Raw genomic sequence first — 26642 nt, forward strand, 5'->3', positions numbered from 1 at the left:
GGATGTAGGAGCAAATGATATATTCCAGATTTAGACCTGTCCCACAGCAGTCTTCCAGGCAATCCTCCACTGTCTCCCAGCTTGATATTGAAGCCCAGAGTGACCTCAAAAGTGATGCGTTGGGGAACAGGCAGAGCTTCTATTAGCCAGGACCCTTGATGGTGCAGAAGGGAAGCACCCGCTACCCCTACCAGCTCTGCTCACTGATCGGACCCTATGTGAGTGCAACAGAGGCATCTACTGTGTCAGCCACTGAGATGCGGGGCTTAACCATGACAGCTGCTAGCATGACTTCAACCAATGTACTCATATGATGAGTCTTGGTGAGAGGCAGTGACCATCTCCCCTCTAAGAACTGAGAACTTAGACACTCTCTTTCCCAGCCTCCCTTGCATCTAGGGGGGGGACATATGGTCCCAGCTTCACCCGTCAGATGTACCCCAGATTTTGACTAATGAGCTGGTGACACAAAGAAGCTGGCTCAGGGGACATATTCATCCACATTTGGGGGACAGAAGCCATAGCTACAGTAGCATCCAGCATCTGGGGTCATGGTGTCGATAAAATAAGGGGAGTGCCCGGATCCCCCAGCCAAGATGTGACTGCTTCGTGGCATCAGCACTGTGGTGTGATTTTAGACATGGCTCCTGACCTACAGCCACCAAGCCTGCTTCTCCAGGCTTCTCAGAAAGTCTGCGCCCTGTGTAATATCTTTCAATAAACCCTTCTCCCGGTTGAGTTAGCTGGAGTTGATTTCTGTTGCTTGCAACTAAAAACTCCTAGTGATACAAATGCATCCTCTGCAGTGAGAAACAGACAGGTGGATCTCTTGCTCCCTGGCTGTGGGAGGTTACCTTCCTCTTCCTCGGGGGTGCATTACTCATTTCCTGAGAGTCAGTCCGTGACATGAGCGGCTCGCGTCTCCACTAAGAGCTGCAGTGTGCTTCCGAAAGGAGAACCAGTACAGCTGTATTCGGACTGCCCCGGGTTGTACCAAAGTAGGTCAAATTTGACCCAAATAAAGCCTGCTACTTGGGAAAATAGGGAATTGGAAGAAATAAAGGAAATACTGAAGGGATGTCTTAGAAAAATACTCAAGGAGGAGAAAGAAAACAAGATCTTCCCTGGGAATACTGTAGCATACACTGCAAAGAGATATAAAAGAGAAGAGTCATTTTAGGTCAACTGGATTCCTCCTGCAACTAAAGCATAACTTCGATTCTGTCATGCTCTCTTAATAGTGCTGTGTTCCAGACTACAGTATAACTAGGTCAAAGTAAATGTATTGTACAGCAGTGAGTGGTATTGGGGAAGGTTAACTGGTAATTTGTTCTCAAGACATCATTATTATACTTAGGCCATTCTTATAGGCAGGTTACATTTCATCTGTGGTTGGCAAGAAGACAAATCACCTAGGGAGACACTCTTGGGCAGCCTCACCTAACACAATGGCCTCTGTCTCGTGCTCGACCACATATGGCGGCTCTGAGCCTCCTTCTGTATTTCCTCTGAGGCAGTTTCAGGAGTCTGGTGTGTTGTTATGAGATTGGCCCCCAGTGACTCATCCAACGTGTTAGGGCCACATGTATTGGAGCTGTCCTTGGGGATGGCTTTGGCCAATAGAACATGACGGCAGTGACGTGCTGCCTGTCCCAAAGACTGGGCCATAAGGGGCCTCGCAGACACCCAGACCACACTTGGTCCAGCCCACCCGTCACTGAGCCGCACCTGGAGGACAGCCAGGGGGCCAGAGCTGGTAGCCTGATCTGGTAGCTGGTGGCACCTTGGACCTTCCAGCCTGGTTCATCTTCTGGCTGAATGGAGTCGTACGAGTAACCCAGGGTGAGAGTGACAGAACTACCGGCCACCCTCACAACCGTGAGAAAGAAGACATCCTTGTCGTCTGAAACCATTAAGTCTTGTGGCAGTTGGTTACACCCTCAAACATGACATGAGGTGAAGCCCAAACATTCGGGGTGGTGGATCAAGAAGCACGCCCATTTGCGATACGTGGGGGGAGCAGACAAAGTGCTACGTGCTTCTAAAGTCCAGTTGACTCTGAAGCCCTTAAACTCAAACATCAGGTCAGTTTGCCCAAAGAAGCTGCAAGCTGCATGGAACTTGTAATAGAGACTATTAACTCAGGTTCAACTAGGTGAACTTGAAAAATCCTTCCTTTGAAGTCCAGGAAAACCCAAAAGCTCTCACTAGAGACAAGTCTGTTGCATGACTGTACAGGGACAATTTCCACCACCTCCTGTGGCATTTTCTGGCGTTTGTGTAAAATTTCAGGGACACACTGCTTCTCTGTTTGTTCTGAAGAATCTGATCACTACTCCCTCGGCCCCATAACCTTTCCCAAAATAAGCTCCCTGAATTAGATTCCTCAAGTTTTTAAGGATGCACAGAATACGTGCCTCAACCACAGAACCCACCACTCTAAAAAAAAAAAAAAAGTCTTTTGTACAAATTTGTATAGGAAAACTAATGCTTAGAACCAAAAGACTTGGTTAAAGGATTAGGTAATTGTGTTAAAGATATAAAATAATGGCACTTTGTTCTTGGCTATAAGGTATCTTTTCATCACTCGGAAATTCTGGATGGTGGTAACCTGGCTCCTACTCACCCTTCCAGCATTATCTGGGACCCCTTTCTCCCAAACCATCTGGAAACCACATCTGGCTATTTTGTGCCTCTGTATCATCGCACCTCTGCCTGCCTCTCCCCTCCAACTACAGCCTCTCCTCTGCTGACCCAGACTCCAGTCTGATCCCAGTGCCCTGCTCTGGTCCCCACAGCGCCCCATGCACAGAGCTGCCACGACACTCAAATCCCTGGACGGTGGTCGCTCAGGATGAGTCTCTAGTCAGTAAGGCTCCGAGCTGCTTAAGGTGGGGCCCTTCACTTCTGTAGTCATGGCACCTAGCCTGGCCCTTGGTAAATGTCTCCTGAATAAACAGAAGGCTCGCGTGTCCCATTAGCTACTTGAGAAATTCACTTAGGTGAATCATGAGCATTTAAAAAATAAATATCCAAAATGGAGCTCTCGATTACACTCCCAAACCCAAAAGTCCTGTTCTTCATTCAGGTTTCCCAGTCTCCGTAAATGCGCCTCTGTCCACCCAGGCACTCAAGCTGGAACCCAGGGAGCGGGCTGAGCCTCCTTTTCCCGGACCCCCCAACACTGAGTCCAGCCCTTTCCACCTCCAAATCGCCCTGAGCTTCTCTGTCTCCAACTTCTTCTCCTGGCTGGGTGACAACAAGACACTCTTCAATGGCCTTCCTGTTTCTGCTTTTGCCCCCCCTGGAGGACAGTCTGCACACAGCTACCAGAACAATCTCCTAAAGCGTGAATTAGGTCGGCGGTCCCATTTCCTTCCTTCGTCGTGCTTCCACTAGTTGTGATTAGTCTGCTCATCTGTTTCCTTGTTCGCTTTCCACATCTCCCACTGAAGGTAAACATCGCAAGGGCAAGAGTCCTTCAGGTCACGGACCCGTTGCATCTCCAGCATTAGAACTTGGCCTGACACGGAGGAGGCGTCAGAAAGACATGCATTGGATGAGGGGGGTGAACAAAGGACACGGGAGGCAGAAACATGAACACAGGGGTTATGCTAATTGCTGCACACTCCACCGCACAGCTCCAGCGTCAGATTAATGGACAAACTGGGGTCGCACTTTCCAGATCAGGTCAGCTCATTACCGCAAAACAGTAAACATCCACACAGAGCCCTCATATACATGATCTCATTGAAGTCACACAACTTTATAGAGGCAGCCATCCTTCTTCTTATCGTTTGACAGTGGAAAAGGAAAGTTCAGGCACCGAAAGATGGTCCATTACAGATCACAACTGGAAACCCACAGAACCAGGTTCCGTTTCTGGCTGACTCCACACGGAGCCCATGCGTGTTCTGCGGCCTCCCGTCACTTGTGAGTTTCTTTCCAGAAAAATTTAAACCAAAGATCTAACTTGCCACTCCAAAGGTTTATACCAGATGACATGTTTCACTTCATTATTCTCTCAGATGACTGGGATTTATTTATATCAGAATACACAAATAAAGGCAGTTGGAACCAGTTCCCTAATTCTCAACCTGTAAGACAGGCACTAACTTCTTCCTCTTTCATGGTGACTTTTTGTTTTAAGTTTGTTTGTTTGTTTGTTTGTTTTGAGAGAGACAGAGAGAATGCAAGCAGGAGAGGGGCCGAGAGAGAGGGAGAATTCCAAGCAGTCTCCACACATGGTAAGCACAGAGCCTGACGTGGGGCTCGAACCCATGTAACCGTGAGATCGTGACTTGAGCCAAAATCAAGAGTCGGCTGCTCAAGCGACTAAGCCACCTGGCACCCCCATGGTGACCTCTTATTAAAGCTTTGCACAATAATAAGTTTAGGCAACCGGCTTCCAACAGTTTCCACAATGAGGAGATTCTTACCTCGAAATTCCAGTCCTCGAAGTTGAAAGGTGACAAGACCATTTCCGATTTCAATCAGGTGAACAAAAGCGTTGAGGTAGTCTGAAGCCAAAATAAAGCAATCGCCAGAGCTGTAGTTACCCCATCGACCAAGAGCTAAGTCTCCACAGAGGGACTCTTGCAGGGCCCTTGTCAGGTGTTCATAAAAGATGGAATTAAGATTATTGTCATCATTCCCTAAAGGGAGAACAAGAAATATGATCAGTGGGTTCTTACTTCTATCAGACCTAGGAATCAGTGAGCTGTCATTTGATTAAGGGTAAATCAGGCTTTTTAGATACTTTGCCCGTTTTTGTCGACTTTGCGAGACCCTCTTATTTTTTCCCTTTATTTTCCTTCCGGGCAATCTCACCTACACAAATGCATTAAAATCACTGTCTGAATGCAGATGATTGACAGATTTACACCTCCAGCTGAGGTCTCTTGTCTATGCACTAGACCTGTCCCACGTGCTTACTGGACATCTGTTTCCATGTGTCTCCAATGCTCCTCACCTTCCACGGGCCCAAGTCAGGCCCCCTTCTGTTGCCCGTCTCAGTAAATGGTACCACCACCCGGTCAGCCATCACCCAGGGATCTCCGTTCCCACTCCTTCACACCCCAGCCTCTCAATCTTACTTTCTTCAAATAGTTTTTTTTCCCTAAGTTTATTTCTTCATTTTGAGGGAGGTGCAGAGAGAGGGAGAGACAGAATCCCAAGCAGGCTCTGAGCCGTCGCCATGGAGCCCAACACAGGGCTCAAACCCACAAACCGTGAGCTCCTGACCCGAGCTAAGATCAAGAGTCGGATGCTCAACCAAGTGCGCCACCCAAGCACCTCACTGCAAATAGTTTTTGCATCTTTCCACCTCTCTCCATTTGTATTACCCCTACCCTATTGCAAGCTACGTTATTTCTCAAGCGGACAGGCACGCTAGTCATATGACTCGCCAGTGTATCTTCACTGGGACCTGCCACCCGGTCTATTCTCTACACCACAGCCAGAATGAGCTCTTCAAGTTGAGAAGCTGAATGTGCTACTTAGGACCCCTCCACCCCATAACTTAAGGACCTTAGTGGTTCCCCAATGCCCTTAAGATGGAAACAAGGCTTCTTCTCACTGCCTATACTGGGCTCCCATATAATTTAGCATTCCCAGGTATCTTTAAAGCGAGGACACATCGCTTCTCGGCCTTTTGGCTAAGATCAAGTGTAAAGCGAGGACAGTCACTGGTACAAGCCAGGAGCAAACCTAGGTCATATGGGCGCACGAGAGGCACGTGGGATCTGCTCCCTACTTCAATCTCCTTCCTCACTTCACACAAACTTCCTCCTCCCTTCTCCCTTATCCTCAGCACTGAACTTCTTTCAGTAGAGTCCCTTGTCCCTTTCCAGCCTGGGTCTTTGTAGATTCCGATCTCTCCGCCTGGGCGTGTCTTTCTTTGCTCTCTGGCTTTTTAACACTTACTATTCTTCAGACCTCCTCTCAATCACCACCTCCTGGAAGCCCCCACCAACCACTTCGCTGGGCCAAACCCCCTATGACAGGCTTTCAGCCCTGTGATCTTCTGCTCGGAAGCACTTGTCACCAATGCAATCTGACTTCTGGTGTTTGTGTGTGTATGTGGATACGGTCACTTGATTCACATCTGATTTCTCCAGTGAGGTGGAGAAAGCAAAGTGAAGAAGACATGAGCTCTAGATTTCGGCTCAGGTCATGATCTCATGGTTTGTGAGTTTGAGCCCCACATCAGGCTGACAGCGCAGAGCCTGCTTAGGATTATTTCTCTCTGTCTCTCTGTCTCTAAGTAAATAAATACACTTAAAAAAAGAAGAAGACATGAAGTGAAGGAAGACAGATCCATGTCTGAATTTGCTTAGTTTTGTGTCCCAATATTGGCGGAAGTGCTATCGTGCAATAGCGATCAGCTAAATAATCTGCTGAATGATGGACAGCCTCTTTAAAAAAATTTTGTTTTTAAGAACACACCTGTCAAGTGACTCCAGGGGCTTTTGGAAATCAAAGTCACTGAGGAATCATTTACAGACAATAAACACCATCAATTTACACGCACACACACACACACACACACACACACTTATATATATACACATATATATTCTATAATATAAACGATTACTGCTAGTATTATATCTTATATACTGATATATTTTTACACATTATATACACATAGATATATTAACACAATTTATTATTTTTAAATTATATACATATATATATAAAACTCAGCTTTATTGAGGAATAACTTCTATAGAGTAAAATTTATCTTTTTTAGTGTGTAATCCTATGAGACTTAATAAATGCACAGGCACGGAACCACCAAGGAGAATCATGCATTTCGGATTCCTCCACGCTGTCGTTCAGAGCAGCAATCTGTTCTGGTTCAGTGTTGAGTAGTATTCCGTGGTATGCATCTACTAAGGCTTGTGCATCCATTCATCAGTTGGGGGACCCTTGGCTTATTTCCAGTTTGGGGGGATTATGAGCAAATCCCCCCAAAATATTCATGAGTGGAAGTCTATGTGAACACAAGTTTTTGTTTCTCTTGGGTAAAATACCTAGGAGCGGGGCCGCGGTTCTCAGAGCGGCTGCACCACGTTTGTATCCGCCCCCCCCCCCCACAGTGATTGGCGTTCTAATTGTTCTGCACCCTTGCCATGACTCGCCATTGTCAGCTGTAGCTTGTGGCTTGTTTAATTTTAGTCATTCTAATTGGGTGGATGAAGACTCCCAGAGAGGAGTGAAGGAAGGCTACAGGAAAGAAGGAATGATGGAATGTTGGGGGGGGGGGCGCGTGGAATTGGGGGTTCATGGTGTATTTCCTTTCATCTCCCGTTCACTCCCTCTATCAGATCTCTCATGATGAAGGACAGAAACTTGTTCAAGATTTAGGAGTATCTCATGTTTGGGAGTAGATTCTGGCTCTGGAAAGTCAGGAAAGCAGAGTTGCCCCACAGAGGAAATGCCTAAAAGCAAAACTTAAGGCTCCCTTCTAGATCGTCTACTGGAGTGGAGGCGGAGTTAGAGAAGTTCAAGATACAGACTGCAGAGCTGAACAGAGCTCCCAGCTCCATACCCGGGGGAAAGGAAATGTGATTGGGGGCACAGGAAGATGAAGATTGGCCCCAGGTGTACCCCTACAAGGAAGAGCTGATCCACCTGTAAGAAATCTATAAGGTAACACCATCAAATTATGACTATCCTTGCTGGGCATTCATGACTGTTAAAGGCCGAATTGAAATTAGTGCACTTATAACCTAATTATGATTAATGGAGAGGAATAAACTATTCTGTGGGCTGAGTCATGTCATGTAATCTAATGAGGTATCAGTATGCTTAATCTTCTATGCAGATTAAGCCTGCCTGACCTGAGAGTCTATTCATTTTCAGTGATGCATCAGCATGCAACCCGAGACACTAATTAGAGATTTTTTTCGAGTCTCTGCCACTTTTAAAGGAAAGGCCTGAATGAGAGAATTAACTTTTGCTTAATTGTTCAAACTGTTTGATATTGAAATAAAACAAAACAATTTAAACCACTAAAGTGGAGATCTTTTTAGAACACCTTGACCACACATCTGCATAATTTGATTAAAATGAGACAGCCATTGTGAATAGCTAGAGGCATGATGCACTTGTGAAACCAACCATAGGCCTAATAGCAATGGCCCTGCCAGGTCATAGAGTCCCACAGATGCGCATCAGACATATTTGTAGCCCACCCGCCCCCACCAAGCTGTACTGACAAGCTGAACTTTAGGTCAACAAAACATAAACTTCTCTCTCCAGGTATTTTCAAATTTCAAATTACAATTTCAAATGAATCGTGTACATGCAGTTCAAATATAGATCATGGCATCATACAATTCTTCCTAGACAAAATGTTTGGCAGAGGGGAGAGAGTTCTGAGGTGAGGAGAAAGGTAGAATGGTTCAAAAAGAAATAGATTACAGAAAGGAAAAAGCAACACAATTTCCTAGCAGGTAAATCCTTCCGTAGCTTCGTGTTGAACAAAGTTTCTGAAAACTTCGGAATCTTAGGTCCTGGAATGGTTTGCCTTGGAGGATATCACAATGCTGACGGTTTTCCTGAGAATTTTTGGCTACAAGACCAATAACATGGTTTAGAGTCTGTATTTGACTTTTGTCACACATGAACTAAAGTGTCTTAATTGACAGAGTCACTCAATACCAGACAGGTACCCAATCGGTTCTAAATGATGGAGAGGAGCATTTCCAAACCAAATCAGGATGCTTGGTCTGTCTACTTGTATAGTTTTATCTTTCCAGGCAGCATATTTACCAAGACCTACCTTACCTCCACAATGATTACAAAGAATGAGGAGTCATCCCCCCTGTTTGGACTGAAGGAATCCATCTATATAACAGAATAAATACATCGTTTAAAAAGAGAGAAAGAAGGTATCTTCTTACCTGGATCCTTTTCAATTTGGACCACCAGTCTCGTGTTGGAGTTATCCACACGCCGTGTGCTAGAAGGGACCACAGAAGGGCCAAAAGTCATGGTGAGGTCACTACAAATGGGAGTCGGTCTACAGAACTGGCTGTGGTGGGGAATGTAGGGGTCACGGAACTCACCTGTTAGGGTGATTGCTTGAATGTGACAGTGCTGCAGGGAGGGAGCGGGCTCTCGTGATAAAGAAGGGAAAAGTACAAGAAACACGCGGAGGGGAGAGACGATTACATCTCAGGACTGGGAGACTGGCCTTGCGCCTTCTCAGTGTTGAGCACCAGATCCATAAAACAGAAGCAAGCCCTTGGACTGCCAATGGAATGTCACTCGCTTTCTGAATTTGAAAGCGAACACACAGGCATCTTTCTTTTCAAGTTGGTCCCAGAAAATTGTGGGAGGTAGTCAGTGTCTCCACCACCTGCTTGCAAGAGCTGGGCGCATTCTTATGGGCCTTTCTCAGGTCCAACCACAAGAATAAACTCAGCTCTTACAAGCTTGGAAGAAGACATATTGCCGGTAGCTATGGCAACTAATGGCCATCAGAACCAGATTTAAATCTCTTCCGTTATGACAGCTCCTCCGTTCACAGCTTTTGTAAGCCAGCCAACCCATGTGACCCCTTGCTCCTGAAAGCCAGCCAGTGAGGGATGGACTCACTGCAGACTTTTCACCGATCAACAACTGTCCCCATGTAACTCCTGTGCGGATGGTACCAACCCACTTCTGACTCTAAAAGCCCAGTCTGCCGTGCTCAGAGAGACTGTGTCTGACCTGCTTTGTCTTTTTATTCTAGGTATTTACTGGTGGTCTCATCATCCTTTGAAAGATGAAACAAGAGATTGACATCAGCCACGTGAACTTGGATATTTAACTGTTCATGATGTACAAAAATGACAATTCCATATGGTTAAACCTGAGCCATTAAGAAAGGGCTTTCACTAGAAATATATCACTGAACATAGGCTTACGGACAAGTTTGAACATAACGAGGGTTCTGCTAACATGGGTGAAAAAACTGATCTTTAGCGTGGCTGGCCCCTGCTTGTGCTGTCGCTCTGCCCTTTGCTTTCTCTGTTGCAACCATGCTAACGTTTTTCTACGTCTTCAGCATGCGCTGACTTCCTATTCCTGTCACCCTGCCCTCCCTTTCATCCTCTGCAGCTGTTGTGTCCTCCACCCGGGAGTCTTTTCTGACCCGCCCACTTTCCTCCCAGACTCCTCTGGTGCTGCAAGTCCGGCCCAAGTATTGCTCTGTGACAAGTCTTCTCGACCCCTGCTCTAGGTGAGACTCGTGTGTCATATGCTCCTTCACACATCATACCTCTCCTTCGGGGCACCTGTCATGGTTAATGTCACTAACAATGATGACAGCTAACATTTCCGTAACGCTTCCTCGTGTAAGTACTTTACATGCAGTAACTCATATGCTTACGACTACCCTCATAGGTAGGTACTGTGATTATATCCGTTCCCTCTGAGGAGGAACCCGAGACTCAGTGCCCAAGGTCACAGAGCTAATATGCGATAGAACCTGGATGTGAACCCAGGTGGGCTGGCTCTACCACATCATATATTTCTTTGTGTGATTATTTGATAATAGTGGCCTCTTATGGCCAGACCCTAAGTAGCACGAGGACACACGTTTGCTTACCACTGGCACGAATGAATGAAGAGTCCAAACTAATGCTGTTTTTAAAGTTATTTTTTCCTCTCATGACTCCTGCTAAGAAAGGAGCCACTAGATTATATTTAAACATGATCGCTGACATCCCGAGTATGGTTTAATACAGGACAAACACTTGTTAAGTAATCGTGCTTAAGAAGAAACCTCAGAATACAGACTTCTGCTGTGAACGTGTCTCTTGGGAATCAGAACAGATACAAAATACTTAGACGGAACTAAGAAAAACTTTTCCTCATATGTCTCAGATATTCGAGAACCATCTAGGCAAGATCCTGCTTGAGCTTTGTGGGACAGATTCTACACATGGGTTGGGGAGAAAAAATATTCTGCTGCATCTCAAAAAGGCTGTTAACCCCACCACCCTGTTCTATTACTGCTTTGGTTTTCCTTCCAAATACCCTTAGATCAGCACTGAAAGTAAAAGAGCCCAGGGTGGCGAAAAAATAAAGCAAACAACCAAAATCTCTCTAATGAAGGCCCAAATCCCATGTCGGCAGAGTTAGTCCCTAAATGGAATTTTAATTTCACCTGAAGACCTAGGACAAATGGAATTTTCAGCAGCAGAATAAACAATTTTTAAAGTGGGACTGAGCCAAAAGAAAGTCATTTACCAAACTCCTTAGGGAATTAAAACACCTTCTAAAACTATGTTAACTGGAAAGCTATCTTTTCAAAAGGCTGTAGAACGCAGAGTGCTAAATTCCGATCTGCAATAACTACGCTAAGCTGCCTGTGGACCCCAGGGCCTCTGACTCTCCACCAGACTCTCTCAGAAGGTGAACTGTCAGCCATAGTGGGTAATTTGAGCTTTTCTCTAGTGCTTTCCTCCTGCACATTTGGTGCTTACCACTCAAAGGTGCTAATTAGCTCAGTAATTGGATTTCTGCCTTAACTGTCCAATTGCATAAACATCAATTCTGTTGCTTAAAGAGAAAACGGGGGCTTGTATCTCACGCCCCAATCTCAAGGGGAGTACAGTATGCTGGTACATGTTATGTGTGCATCTGCACATACTCTTTCTAGCAACTGCCTGGCGAGTCCCTGTTCATTGCTAGGCAACATCGTCCTAAGGGCCACAGGCCAAGAGTCTAGTAACAGGCCTTTCCAGATAGGGTGACTTACTCTGAAGCCTCTTCCCTTCTGTTAATACGGAATGCAGATAACAAAGCTAGTTTCCTCCCTTCAAATTTTGCTTTCTCACCTCCTGATGTGTCTCCCTGAGTCAAGCACCTTCTCTCCTATACGGTTTCACCCGAGGCACTTAAATAATTTAACAGCAATTTAATTATATTGCTTCAAATTCCCATTTGTCAGCACACACAGACTATTTATGGGAGAACTGTTCCTGTTTTTTGATGGGGAAGTGTGACCGGCTGGAAGAAGTTTGACGGGTGTCTGTTCACACAGCAAACCCAGAATGGAGTTATGGATGGACTGTAGTTCTGTTCGTGGGACAGGAAGGCTTTACAGAAATCTAGACAATGTGAAGGTAGCCAGAGCTTAAATAGAAGGACACTGTCACCTTTCAAGTTGGATAGATATACAAGGTTCATTCGGGTCTGTTTTGCATCTTTCATTTTTGCTGCCACTGACAATCATATTAGCTCTCTCAAAGCCAGCCACTGCTCTTCTGTCTGCCTGTCTGTCACTACGTGCTTCAGAATGACTTGGCATGAAAGAAATTTCCCGAGGACACAGGGTTGTACAGCTGGCAGAGTGGGCTCTGACTGAGGACAGACATTCAGGTGGCTTCCAACTTTGCTACCAGCTGGGAGGTCTGGTTTAGTTCTGGTTCCTAGGCCCTTAGGGAGTAGCTGTTGGAGATCCCAAATTAAAGGTAGGGGGTCTTGTCAATACAGCCACCTTTGATGGGCCTGGGCTTTGCCTTGTAACTCCACCCAGAAGTGACAAAGCTTTGCTCCCTTTCTCCTGAAAGAATGGTGTCAGAGAAAGCCAGCTGAGACAGAAGATTTAAATAATATCCCGAATCAAATAACATAATACCTAGAATGCTCAGATTTCAATAGAAAATTACTTGTCATAATAACAGGAAGATCTCAAAAAGAGTCAAAAAAGACAATTCATAGATGCCAACACTGAGATAACAGAAATGAAAGAATTATCTGACAAAGATTTAGAATTAGTCTTCATAAAATTCTTCAATGAGCAATTAAGAATACTTTTGAAACAAATGGAAAAAGAGAATCTCAGCACAAAAATAGAAAGTCTGCAAAGAAATAGAAGATACAAAGAAGAACCAAATAGAAATTTTCTAAGTAAAAATATACAATAGAATTATATACAAAATAATACAAAATGCATATACAAAATAAAAAACCCAATGGAAGGATTCAATAGCAGAATGCAAGAGACAGAGAAAAAAGAATCAACAAACTGGGAGATGGAACAATAGATATTATGTAATCGGAACAACTGAGAGAAAACAGACTGAAACAGAACAAGAAGTCTCAGAGACCTGTGGAATTATCACAACAGATTTAACATCCTAGTTATCTGAGTCCCATAAGAAGAGGAGAAATCGCAGATACATTCAAAGAAGTTCACACCAAGACACATCACAGTCAAGCTCCTAAAACCAAAGACAAAGTCTTGGAAGCAGTGAGAGTGAAAAGAACTCACCTATGGGGGGAAAACAATGTGAATGACAGTGGATTTCTTATTAGGAAGCATGGAGGTCAGAAGGAAATGACATAGCATTTTTCAGGTGCTGAAAGAAATGAACTGACAACTCGGTATCCTATATCCAGTGAAAATATCCTTCTACAAGGAAGAATAATCTGAGACATTCTCAGATGAAGGAAAACTAAGATAATGTATCAACAGGAGATCTACCCTAAAAATAGTAAGTCAAGGGAAGTTCTCTAAAAAGAAAAGACATTAAAAGAATGAAACTTGGAACATCAGAGGACAGGAAACAACGCGGTAAGCAGAACTATGAGCAAATGCAATGGACATCCTTTCTCATTATGTGTCTTCTAAATTATATTTTATGGTTCAAGCAAAAATTACAAAACCGTCTGTGGTTCTAAATGTATGTAAAGAAAATATAACATTATGTTAGAAATAAGGGAGAGTAAGAGAGCATGAGAGGGAGGTAAGGTTTCTGCATTTCACTTGAACTGGTAAAATGACAACACTAGTAGACTTTGATAAGTCATTTTATATAATATAATGCCTAGAGCAATCACTAATTAATACAATCAAAACTTATTTGATAAATAAATCATATAGAATTCTAAAGGTGCTGAGCAAACACACAAGAAGTCAGGGAGAAAACAAACAGAAATTACAGAGCAAACAGAAACCAAAAAATTGAATGGCAAATTAAGTTACAACTGCATTAAACATAAATGACCTAAATATAGCAAGACAGAGACTGGCAAAGGAGATTTAAAAACACTACCCAGCCATATGCTGTCCACAAGAAACATACTTTAAATATAGTGACATAGGTCAGTTAAAAGTAAGAGAATGGAAAAAGATATTTTGCAAACATTAATCAAAGGAAAGCAGAAATGGTTATGTTAATATCAGATAAAGTATAAAGTAGACTCAATACCAAGGAAATTTACCAGAGACAAAATGATAAAAACATTTATCCCACAAAGAAAATACATTAATCCTAAATATGCATTCAGCGAATAATGGAGTTGCCAAAGACTGATGGAAGAGAAGACAAATCCGCAATTCGAGTTGGAACTTCCACACCCATCTCTTAAAATTTGATAGAAAAACTAGACATAAAATAAGCAAGCATATAGAACTCAATAATACTGTGAGCCAACAGTATCTGACCAACATTTATTGAACACTCAACCCAATAACAATAGAATACATATTCTTTTCAAGTGCCCAGTGAGCACATACCAAGACAGAACATAATCTGGGACATAAGCCTATCTCAACAAATTTTTTAAAACTGAAATTATACCAAGTGTATTTTCCAACTGTTATTTTGAGTTCCAAATTACTCAAGCTAGAAATCAATAACTGAAAGGTAACAAGAAAATATTCAGACACTTGGAAACTAAACAACACAATTCCAAATAATCTGTGTCAATGGTAAAGTTTTAATGGAAATTAAAACAAATTAAACTGAAAGAAAATGAAAACATAACATATCAAAATTGGTGGGAAATAGATAAACAGTAGTGAAAGGGACATTTATATCACTAAATATATACATAACAAAAGAAGAAAAGTTCAAATTAATAATCTAATTTCAACCTCAAGAATCTAGAAGAAATGGGGTGCCTGGGTGGCTCAGTCGGTTAAGTGTCTGACTCTTGATTTGGCTGAGGTCATGATCTCACAGTTTGTGGGATTGAGCCCTGCATCAGGTTCCATACTGACAGCATGGAGCCTGCTTGGGATTCTCTCTCTCAATCTCTCTCTCTCTCTCTCTCTCCCTTTCTCTGTCCCTCCCCTGCTTGCACTCTCTCTCCCTCAAAATAAATAAACTTTAAAAAAAGAATCTAGAAAAAGAAGCAAAATAAACCCATAAAAAGCATAAGGAAAAAAACAGTGATATTGAAAACAAATAATTGAGAAAAACAAAGAATAAAGAGCTGGTTCTTTGAAAATATCAATTACATTAACGAATCTCTAGGAAGCTTGACCACAGCCCTCAAAAAGAGAGAGAAAAAACACAAGTTACTGATATAATATACTGCCAAACCTGCATATATCAAAAGGATAGTGGGAAATATTACAAACAACTTTATATGCACAAATTTTATAACGTAGATGAAATGGACCAATTCCTCAGGAAATACTAATTGCTTCAACTCACCCATTAGGAAATAGATAATTTGAATAGCTCTCTAACTATTAAGGAAATTTATTTGGTAATCTAAAAACTCCTCAAGAACAATTACCCAAGCACTGATGGTTTTCCTGGAGAATTCTAACACATGTTTAAAAAAGACCTAATATCTGTGTTATATACAATCTCCTCCAAAAATTGCAAGAGGAAGATATAGTTCTCAATTTACTTTATGAAGCTAGTATTACCCTGATACCAAAGCCTGAAAAAGACAGAATGCAAAAACAATAAAATTACACACCAATTCCAGGAATGTAAGTCAGATTTACTATATGAGAATCAGTCAATGTAAACCATCATACTCACAGGCTAAAGACGGAAAATCACAATTGATGCAGAAGAAACAGTTGACAAAACCCAATACCAATTCATGATTAAGGGAACACAAACTCAGGAAAATAGGAATAGACAGGAACTTCTTCACTTGATAAAGACCATCTACTAAAGAGCTACGGCTAACATTGTACTCAACGGTGAAAGACTGAATGCTCTCCCCATATGATGGGGAACAATGCAAGGATTTCCACTTTAATAACTCTTATTCAATAGAGTGCTGGAAGTTCTAGCCACTGCACTGAGACAAGAAAAGCAAATAAAAGGCATACAGTTGGGAAAGAAAGAAATTAAACATTACATATTTGCTGATGACATGATTATGGACACAGAAATTCCAAAGAATCTACAAAAATAACACAAACAAAACAAAAACCTAGACCTAGTAAGTGAGCTCAGTTGGGTTTCAGGGTACAAGATAAAGATACAAAAATGAAATTTACTGGGCACCTGGGTGGCTCAGTCGGTTAAGTGTCTGACTCTTGGTTTTGGCTCAGGTCATGATCTCGTGGTTTTGTGAATTTGAATCCCGTGTTGGGCTCTGCACTAGCAGTGTGGAGCCTGCTTGGGATTCTCTCTCTCTCTCTCTCTCTCTCTCTCTCTGCCCTTCCCCCACTTGCACTGTCTCTATCTCTCAAAATAAATAAACTTAAAAAAAAAAGAAATTTATCTCTATGTACAAACGATAGATACCAAATTTTAAAAAATACATTTATAATCATTCAAAAGAAGAGGAAATACATAGGTTTTGTTAAATATAATAATACATACACAGGGCTTGTACGCTAATGAAAGTAATAAAATGAGCTCTAACAATTCCATAGGAATTTTAGGATAAACTGCCTTTTTACACAAAAAAGGGCAGTTGTAATTTTGACAGTAATTAATTCAATCTGTAGGCCAATTTAAGGTTTACTGCCTTCTTGAGTCTTCAAACTGATGAACATGGGATGTCTTTCCATTTATTTGTCTTCTTTAATTTCTTTCAGCGATGTTTCTGGTTTTCAAGTGTTCATGTTTTCCACTCCCACTTTAGTTTTCCACTAAATTGACTCCTAAGTATTTTGTTCCTGGTATACTAATGTAAATTGAATTGTTTTCTTAATTTTACTTTCAGATTTCTCATTGCTAGTGTATAGAAAAACAACTGATTTTTGTATGTTTAATTTGTTTCTTCCAGATTTGCTAAATTCAGCCATTAGCTCTAATAGTTTTTGTGTGTGTATATAATTCTTTAGGATTTCCAGTACATAAGATCATGTCCTCTGTGAATAGAACTAATTTTACTTCTTTCCAATTTGGGTGCTTTTTTTTGTTTTGTTTTGTTTTGCCTAATTGCTCTGTCTAGAACTTCCAGTCCAATGTTGAATAGAAATTGTGAGGGGGACATTCTTGCCTCGTTCTTTATCTTAGGAAGATTTTAGTATTTCATAAAGTATAATGTTAATGTGATTTGTTTCATTAATACCCTTTATCAGACCTTCCCTTTTAAACCTAGTTGTTGAGTGTTTTTATCATAAAAATGATGTTGTATTTTGTCAAGTAATTTTTCTGCATCAATTGAGATGCTTATGTGGTTTTTTCTTCATTCTACTAATAAAGTATATTTCATTGATTTTTATATATTGAACCACTCTTGCATTCCTGAGGTAAATCTCACTCATGGTATATAATCCTTTTAATGGGCTGCAGAATGTGGTTTGTTAGTACTCTTTGAGGATTTTGCATCTCTATTCATAAGGGATATTAATCTAAGGTTTTCTTTTCTTGTGATGACTTTGTTTGGCTTTGGTGTCAGAGTAACAATGGCTCCTTAGAATGATTTAGGAACCATTCCTTCCCCCACTATATTTTGGGAGATTTGAGAAGGACTGATGTTAATTCTTCTAAAAACATTTTATAGAATTAACCATTGAACCCCACTGGTTCTAGGCTTCTCTTTGGTAGGAGTATTTTTGTTTTGTTTCTTTGTTTTTACTAATCCATTCTCCTTAGACATCTATTCAGATGTTCTATTTCTTTTTCAGTCAATTTTGGTAGTTTGTGTGTTTCTACAAATTCCCACAGTTCATCTAGGCGCATCTGTTTGTGTACAATGTTTTATAGAACACTCTTTAACCTTTTCATTTATGTAAGGTTGGTAGTAGTGCCATTACTTTGATTTGTGACTACGGTAATTTGTCTTCTGCCTTTTGTTTCTTGGTCATTCCAGGTAAAGGTTTATTTGATTTTGTGGATCTTTACAAAGAACCAGTTTTGGGTGTCATCTGTTCTCTCTATTGTTTTTCTAGTCTCCATTTCATTTGCTTCCATATTATTTCCTGCTGTCTGCTTGCTCTGGGTCTAGTTTGCTTTTCTTTTTCTAGTTGCTTAAGGTGGAAGATTAGCATCTTGATTTGAGATTTTTCTTATTTTTTAATGTAAGCATTTACAGGTATGAATTTCCCTCTAAGTACTGCTTTTGCTACACTCCATAAATTTTTGATGTGTTATGTTTTCTTTTTCATCCATCACAAAATATATTTTATGTTTCTCTTGTGATTTCTTCTTTGACCCATTGGTTGTTTAAGAGTGTTTTATTTGATACATATTTGGCGTTTTTCCAGGTTTCCTCTTGCTGTTGATTTAGGGTTTTCATTCCATTGTGGTTGGAGAACGTATATTGTAGAATTTCAATCCTTTTCCATTTACTGAGATTTGTTTTATGGCCTGGCATATGGTCTTTCCTGAAGAATAGTCCATGTGCACTTGATAAGAACAGCTTTTTTAAAACTTTTGCTTACAAAATACTCTGTTAAGAGGATAAAAAGCCACGATGCAGGGAGAAAATATTTTCAAACCACATACCTAACAAAGTAATAATATCCAGAATATATAAAGAACTCTCACAACCCCAAAATTAAAAAAAAAAAATCCAGTTAGAAAATGTGAACAAGACATGAACAAACATTTCCCTGATGAGGTTATACCAATGGAAAATAAGCTCAGGAAAAGACGTTCAACACCATTAAGTCATTAGGGAAACGTACATTAAAACCAGTATGAGATATCACTATATACCTACCAGAATGGCTAAAATAAAAAATAGTGAAGATACCTGCCAAAGCTACAGAAAACTGGATCTCTCATACATTGCCGGTCGGGATGTAAAATGGTATAGCTCCTCTGAAAAAACATTTTGGCAGTTTCCTAAAAAACTACCATATGACCCAGCAATTGGATTCCTGGGCAATTATCCCAGAGAAATGAAGACTTATGTTCACACACAAAAACCTGCAGACGAATGTCCATAGCAGCTTTGTTCATAATGGCACCAAACCGAAAACAACACAGACGTCCTTCGATGAGTGAGTTGTTAGAGACTGTGGCATATCCATACACTCGGCATTCAAAAGGGGCAAACTACGGACACATACAATGACCTGAATGAATCTCCACTGAATTATGGTGAGTGAAAACAGCTGATCCCACAAGGATAAATACCGTATGACTCCAGTCATAGAACATTCTTGAAATGACAAAATTATGGAGCTGGAGGATGGATTAGTAGTTGACAGGAATTAAGAAGGGGTAGGGGTGCTTATAAAAGAGTGTCTACTTATAAAAGAAAGGCCAACAGGAGAAATCTCTGTGGCGGCGGAAAAGCTCGATATCTTGACTGTATCAACATCAATAACCTGGTTTGCGATAGTTTTGCAAGATGTTAGCATCTGCACGCTGGGTAAAGGATATATAGGAGATCCCTCTGTATTACTTCTCTCAACTGTACATGAATCTGTAACTAGCTAAAAAAACAAAAACAAAAAAAACGTCTAAATAAAAAATCTCCATAGATGACAGCAGGCCTGAATTTCGTTACTATAATCACGCATTCAGGTGAAATTGTATTTCTGATCTTAACTCGCTTACATTTCCAATTAGGACTGCTTCTCCCATTTCGGCCAGAAGAATCCAAGATTATCCAGCATTTCAAATACAGGATATGAAGTCCAACTGTTCACTCCCTGGAAGGTCATAAATATTTAGGGGGTGAAAAGTGTTTCTTCTCATTCTGCAAATGCAACTAATAAAAACAGCAATAAAAAAAAATTCAGGTTGCATGCAGTTGGGCAAAGAGTCAGCCAAAGGGAGGCTTGAATAAATTGAGATGCAGAGGATTATAACTGACTCATAAGGATTAAATTAGCAAGAAGGTGCTGGTTTTTCCCCAAGTTTAACATGCTCGATTTAAGATTTGGACTTCTTTTGTATCCTTCTGGTAGCAAGAGGCCCAACGTCATCCATGGGACAGCGTTTTAGAGTGGTGGGTGAAATTTCTCCTGGGATGAAGACCCGTGTACTTTTTTTCCATTGGTGACCAGTGGTATGCACAGATTTGGGATTCAGACAAGCTCCCCACACAGCAAAAAAGACACCGTAATCCTCAGCAAGAGTCGACAGCTATTTGCTCAGGGACACACACAGCCGTGATGAATTAACTCAGGTCCCCTGTTTGCATGGCTACTTGCCTCAGGAGTGGCAGCATCTTGGGAAGACACATTCTCTGGATGTGAAGCCATTGACACACGGTGCCATTTTGTCACCAAGGGAGGCGGCGCTTAATAAAAGCACACCAGCAAGTTTCCCGCTGAGATGGACCTCACCTTTCCTTTGTTGTTTTATTCACTTCTGGACCATGACACTGTGCGTGGCTCACAACTCCATCTTAAAAACGCAAGAATAAAACTGCAATTTGAGTCAATAAGCCTGATTTCTGTTTCCTACTTGGGTTAAGACTTATTAAACTATTTGAGGGGCGTAAAGGAGAGAATCGCTTAATTCTTCTGATCCCCCATTTTCTCAAGGCATAAGATGGCAATTAAACATTGCACAGGACTCTGGGTAGAACACTGAAATACACAGCTGCATCTCTGCCTGCCAACCTCCGCAGAACTAAACAAAGAATCGCTTTTACCTTGTAACAGGCCAGATACCCAAGGGAACAACGAGTGACGATGGGTAAATAGAAAATGGTTCTGATATCACTGCATCAAGACATTTGGGTATAGATTTTTCTGTCATGGAGAAAAAAGGAATGGTAAAGTTTACCCTGAAAATGTTTTCCAAATTGATTTTTCAAATACTAAAATAGATTGTGTACAATTTTGGCTCAAGGAGCACAGGAACAATAGGCAACAGATCATCAGCTCATTCAACTCTCCCAGCTGTCCCGCCTTGGCCCCAGCCTTTCCCCAAATTATTTTTATTATTATTTATTCAAGCATAGTTGACATACGTTATATTAGCTTCAGGTGTACCATGCAGTGATTCGACAATGCTATACATTGTACAATGCTCCCCACAATGAGGTATGGTCACTTTATGGCGTTATTACAATATTATTGACTATATTCCCTACACTGCACTTTATATCCTTGCAACCTATTTATTTTATAACTGGAAATTTGTACCTTTTAATCTCCTTCACCTATTTCACCCATGCCCCCCACTCCGCCTCTTCTCTGGCGACCACCAGTTTGTTCTCTGTATTTACGAGATAATTTTTTTTTTTTGCTTGTTCCTCTCTTTTGTTTCTTAGAGTCCACATATAAGAGAACGCACATGATACTTGTCTTTCCCTGAATGACTTATCTCACTTAGCATAATACCCTCTGGGTCCATCCATGTTGTTGTAAATGGCAAGACATCATTCTTTTTTATGGTCAAGTAATATTCCATTGTACTTATGTACACACACACACAGGCCACATCTTCTTTATCCATTCATCTACCAATGGACACTTGGGTTGCTTTCATATCTTAGTTATTGTAAATGTCGCCATAAACCTAGGGGTGCACAAATCTTTTCAAACCAAAACAAGTTCTTTGACAATGCTAAGAAAACCTCCTCCCTCGTGGCTGTTCTTTACCCATGCTAACTTCACAGAAAAAGTCATTCTGGACTGCTCTTCAAAACTGCTTTTTAAAAACTTCATTTCCTACCCAATTTTCTTTAAAACCCATTAAGAACTTCCTCTCCTTCCTTCCCCCAAACTTCAAAGTATCGTCTCTCCAAAGCCTTCCCCGGCACTAGGAAAATAAGGTCCAACTATATGATCTCTAAAACAAATACTTCCTTTCATGTAATATAGGAAGGCATCACGAATGGAAAAGGAATATAATACATTAAAATACCCTTATTTTTTTTATCAGATAATAGATTTTTTTTCTAATTCTCATATATGTGATTATTTTTCCATTACTGGCCATTTTTCAAAATCTTGAAGGGAAGCATCAATCTCCTGAACTGTTTACAGAGAGAAGTAAACACAGCAATCCAGCCATGAGAAAGTACTATAAACCCTACGAGTGGGGATGATGGTGGAATGTTCCCAAAGTGACAGGAAAAAAAGAATATAGCTTCTATGTCCACGTTGTGTACTAAGTTCATTAATCAGTTGGAACCCTGTGTATCAAGAAGCAGCAGCCGTATGCGAAGCCTGGGCCAGGTCTCTTGGCTCTCAGTGAAGCAGGATTAAAGTCAGTCCTGGAAATATGCTCAGAGTAATAAGATTAAAGGTGCCCCACCGGATCACTAGAATGCCAATGAATGAGTTTTCACCTAGAGCCTCAAATGCACACATTCTCCGGGACCCAAACCGGCCTGCCCGCAGCTGAGTCCATCAGTCACAGGAGGAATGAGAACACACTGGCCACAGCCAATGACATCCACTTCGAGCACTGGCCGATCACAGGACAGACCTTCCAACGTGCTCAGGGCTCTTGGCGTTGGAGGGTGGGCCTGCTCTGTGCAGATGCCTTGGATATATGCACTATAAATCTCCTGCGCTACGTATATTTGATCCAAGGTGGTAAAAGAGTTTGCAATTTAATGTGGATTTAAGAGCTGGATATTTCCTGCCTTCCTTTGTTTGGAAGAAATCAGTCCAGTCTCCAACACTTCCCTAAGAGCTGAGACAGGACCCCCCTGCCCTCACTTGCTGCGGTGCAGAGAAAAGGGCTCTGCCCTCATGCTGTAATAGACTTACACCCCCCTGCAACCATCCATCAACCTGACTCAGTCACAAAGCCTCGCTCCTGGGTGACCTTGAAGTGTAGAGTCAGCAGCCCCAGACGGCCGGGAAGCAGGTGGGCATGTTGGACGCCTTCCTGCAGGCACGTGGTCAACTTCACTACCCTGCACTCCTCTGCACTTCTCAAATTCTTTAACTGCTCAGCAAAATGTAACAGGACCCGGAGTAAAATTATGCACCACGGCATAATGAATAATAAGTTCGAACCAGGGCTATTTGAGAAATTCGCCGCCCTGGAGTTCCTCAAAAGCGTCATCCTTCTGGAATATATTTGCATAATAGCTCATCACCACACCTGAAGTGTCAACCCTTACCCCTGGGTATGTGTGTGAGAGCTTTCTCATCCGTCAGCAAAACAGCGGGATGGGGCCAAGTTCATCATTTAGTTTCTCAGACATAACAGCACTCAGACACAGACCAGAAATTCCAGTGGAGAAAATCTGAGGCAGAGAAGGGACGTGGGAGACCTGGCCTAAAACACAGGGCATGTCAGCCACGAAGCCAGAGAAAGCCAAGACTCCTGGTCTGCCGCCCCATCCTGGAGGCACAATAAGGGATGCCTGGTACCTTCTCTGGTTTCTAGGCGAGTTAGAACCACAGAATTATGGCCATAAAGGCCTCACCTTCATGCTGTCACACAGCCCCAAAATAAAAGGTAGAGGGGAAGGATTCCTTTGATAAAAGCCATCCCTTGCTTTTATGAGGAGACTTTTGATTTCCAGTGACAGAAAACCTAACTGGAAATGGCTTAAGCAAAATATGGAATTCACTGGCTCACATCACTGAACACTCGATCGGGCCCAGCTGGACTCAGGGGCTAGGGTTGTCATCGGGAACATTCTCGGAGTCCCTCGGCCCTGCATTCTTCTTGCATTTGCTGAATTCTCAGGCCCGTCTCGCTTTGTGGGGACAAGAAGGCTGCCAGCGGCATTAGGCTTATGTCCCACACCACCAAGGCTGGGGGGAGAGAGGGGTCAGCCTTCCCTGCATGTCTCCCTGCCCCGGAGCCCCAGAACTCACTTAGGCCAGGCAGAAACAACAGATCTCTAGGACTCTGGGTGTCACGCCTTACCTCTCTACCGCCTGGGCCCTTTGCCACAGTCTCCTTGCTTATCTGTTTCTTACCTGAGGCCTAAAGTCCAGAGAAACATCATATGCAGAGCTGAGTTTTACCAGAGGGAAACGAAATCTGAGGCAGGCACTGCCTCCTGTGGGTTCTCAGTTCCCAGCCATTTGCCTGAGTTCTACTGACACTAAACTCTTGAACTCCTTTTGGCTTCTCAGTCTGCCTTGACCCCTTCATTTCATCCATCCATAATTAAGAATGGCTCTTGCTGGTATCTCCTTGCTTCTATTCCTTTTGGAAAGCTTGGGACTTGGTCCATATTCTTAACCTGGCTGTATCTGTAAGTCCCGGCACCCACAGTCTCTGTGGTGGCTGAGCCGTGTTAATCCCTAAGCACGTCTCTTTTATCCATCCATCTCCAAGTGACCCCTAAGCATTTTTAAACTACTCTAGGGGCGCCTGGGTGGCGCAGTCGGTTAAGCGTCCGACTTCAGCCAGGTCACGATCTCGCGGTCCGTGAGTTCGAGCCCCGCGTCGGGCTCCGGGCTGATGGCTCGGAGCCTGGAGCCTGTTTCCGATTCTGTGTCTCCCTCTCTCTCTGCCCCTCCCCCGTTCATGCTCTGTCTCTCTCTGTCCCAAAAATAAATAAAAAAAAAAATAAAAAAAAAAATAAAAAAATAAACTACTCAAAATTCTCACATTTCTATATGCACCCCGACAACCTTGTGTCGTCCCTTCTGTGGAGAAAGATCCCCAAAGACCTACCACTAGCTCCGAGGAAAAGGGAGGGCACTTTTTGATCCTTTCACAGCAAACTGCATCTGAATTAATTAGTCTGACTCCCTTTCTGGGTCTGAGGTTTTATTCAGGACTGCAGGTGGCCGCTCATTGCCCACAAAGGTCATCGAAGCCCCATTTCTGCTCTGACCCCAGTGCACCCACCGCCCCGCCCCCACCAACATTGTTGGTGAGCACAGATTTCTCAGTCTGAGAGGGACCCCCATGCCTCCCTGGTCAGGCTCTGGAGCTGCCGAGAGCCAGCCGGGCGACAGCACACGGCCAGGGCCGTGAAGGAGGTGGCCCTGCTGAGAAACGCCATGCTGTGGCTCCAGGACCGAAAGAAGCCATTTCTGGAGCAGGACACGCACAGTAAAGCGGCCTCGGTGCCTGGACTACCACTGCCCTTCCTTCCTCCTCCACAGAACATGGCTCTTGTGACAGCACCTCTCTCCCGTCGCCGGCAAACGTTTTAACTGGCATTCACTAAATTTTTATTTTTTTTTTTAAACGTGGGAGGCATTTGAGAGGCTTTGGAACATAACGGAAAGTGCTCAGGGCCTGGCACGCGACCAGGCCTGGTTTAATGTCTTGGCTCAGCCACTGACTTGCTCTGTGACCTGGGGCAAGTTCTTTAACTCTCTGGGTCTCCTTTCTCTGGTCCGTGAAATGAGGACAATGAAATTCTCCTTCCAGAACGGGTAGGAAGGGGCTAGAACGAATGCATTCGGGAAGGTGAGCAGGTGTTCAGTAACTACAAAAACGAGGAATACCACTGTTACCCCCCAGTACCACCCTACTCTACTGTCTCTATCGTTACCATTCATCATACTATACCCGAGCCCAACACATGCCTAGGTATGGCTATGAGAGTTCTAGTAGCCCTAAGACATCTGATAACGGAGCGTCAAGACTTTTATCTCAATTCGTCCGGGCACTTTGTAAACATACCCACATAAACTGTGGAACAGCTTAATTGCAAGCTGAGAGATGTAACTCCCTCCCCTGCAGAACTGCAACTTTTAATCATAGTGCTGCCTTTTGCCATTAACCCCGTAAGCCAAATAAGCTTTCTGCTTGGCATCTGAGAAAAAGATTGCCGTTGGAGAAGCTCCGTGCTTTGCCCAAGGATCTCACAAACCATGCTTAAAATACCCCGGTGGGTAGGGAACATCCGGAAAAAGACTCTCCATTGTGGGACGGTAAACAATAAAGGGTGATGTCGGGAACTTCTTTTTCGGACTGCCTTACCCAAGTCAGGCGCGCGCGGCTCTGTCCTGCTCATCCTCATTAAGAAATCATGACTGAAGACACAGATGGAGGCAGGTCTGCAGAGAGCACAGGCGAAGGGGCTGGGGAGATGCCGGGCGGCATGACTGAAATGGACCTTTGCAGACTAGAATGTTAAAGCCAATGGGTCAAGAGCTGGTAGGGGAAATGCAAACTTCTGATTTTCATTAAAATACACACGCCCGGCATGATGAAGGCCTGGCTCGGCAATACTTTAGTAAAGTCATTGACAGGCTTTTGGGCGCCTGGGTGGCTCAGTTAAGCGTCCGACTCTTGATTTCCGTCTCAGGTCATGATCTCGTAGTTTGTGAGTTCAAGCCCAGTGTCAGGCTCTGTGCTGACAGCTCAGAGCCTGGAGCCTGCTTGAGATTCTCTCTCTCCCTCTCTCTGCCCCTCCCCAACTCAAGTTCTCTCTCTCTCCCTCTCTTTCTCTCTCAAAAATAAATAAACATTAAAAATTTTTGAGAGGTTTTATTTTTATGAGATCATGACCTGAGCCAAAACCAAGAGTCAGACACAACCGAATGAGCCACCCAGGCGCCCCGACATTGAGAGGTCTCAAATTTGAGAAGGCGTAACTGAGAACTGAACATCTGGCTCGCAGGAAGTGACATCTACTGA

General features: G+C 42.8%; 1 protein-coding gene across 4 annotated transcripts in view; it reads right to left on the reverse strand.

Moving 5' to 3' along the window:
• PCNX2 (pecanex 2) overlaps window positions 1-26642 on the reverse strand; it is a 299669-nt gene that overhangs the window by 54036 nt on the left and 218991 nt on the right. For 3 of the 4 annotated variants that reach the window (XM_019418990.2, XM_019418991.2, XM_019418989.2), the window contains exons 24-25: window positions 8913-8971; window positions 4440-4655 (exon numbers count right to left, since the gene is read on the reverse strand). In XM_019418990.2, coding sequence (XP_019274535.2) covers window positions 4440-4655; window positions 8913-8971 — 275 coding nt within the window. The remainder of the gene's footprint in view (window positions 1-4439; window positions 4656-8912; window positions 8972-26642) is intronic. The other variant, XM_019418992.2, reaches the window with a different exon arrangement.

The sequence above is a fragment of the Panthera pardus genome, unplaced genomic scaffold, assembly GCF_024362965.1.
Source record: "Panthera pardus isolate Hobbes unplaced genomic scaffold, ASM2436296v1 HiC_scaffold_22, whole genome shotgun sequence".
NCBI classification, from domain to species: Eukaryota; Metazoa; Chordata; class Mammalia; order Carnivora; family Felidae; genus Panthera; species Panthera pardus.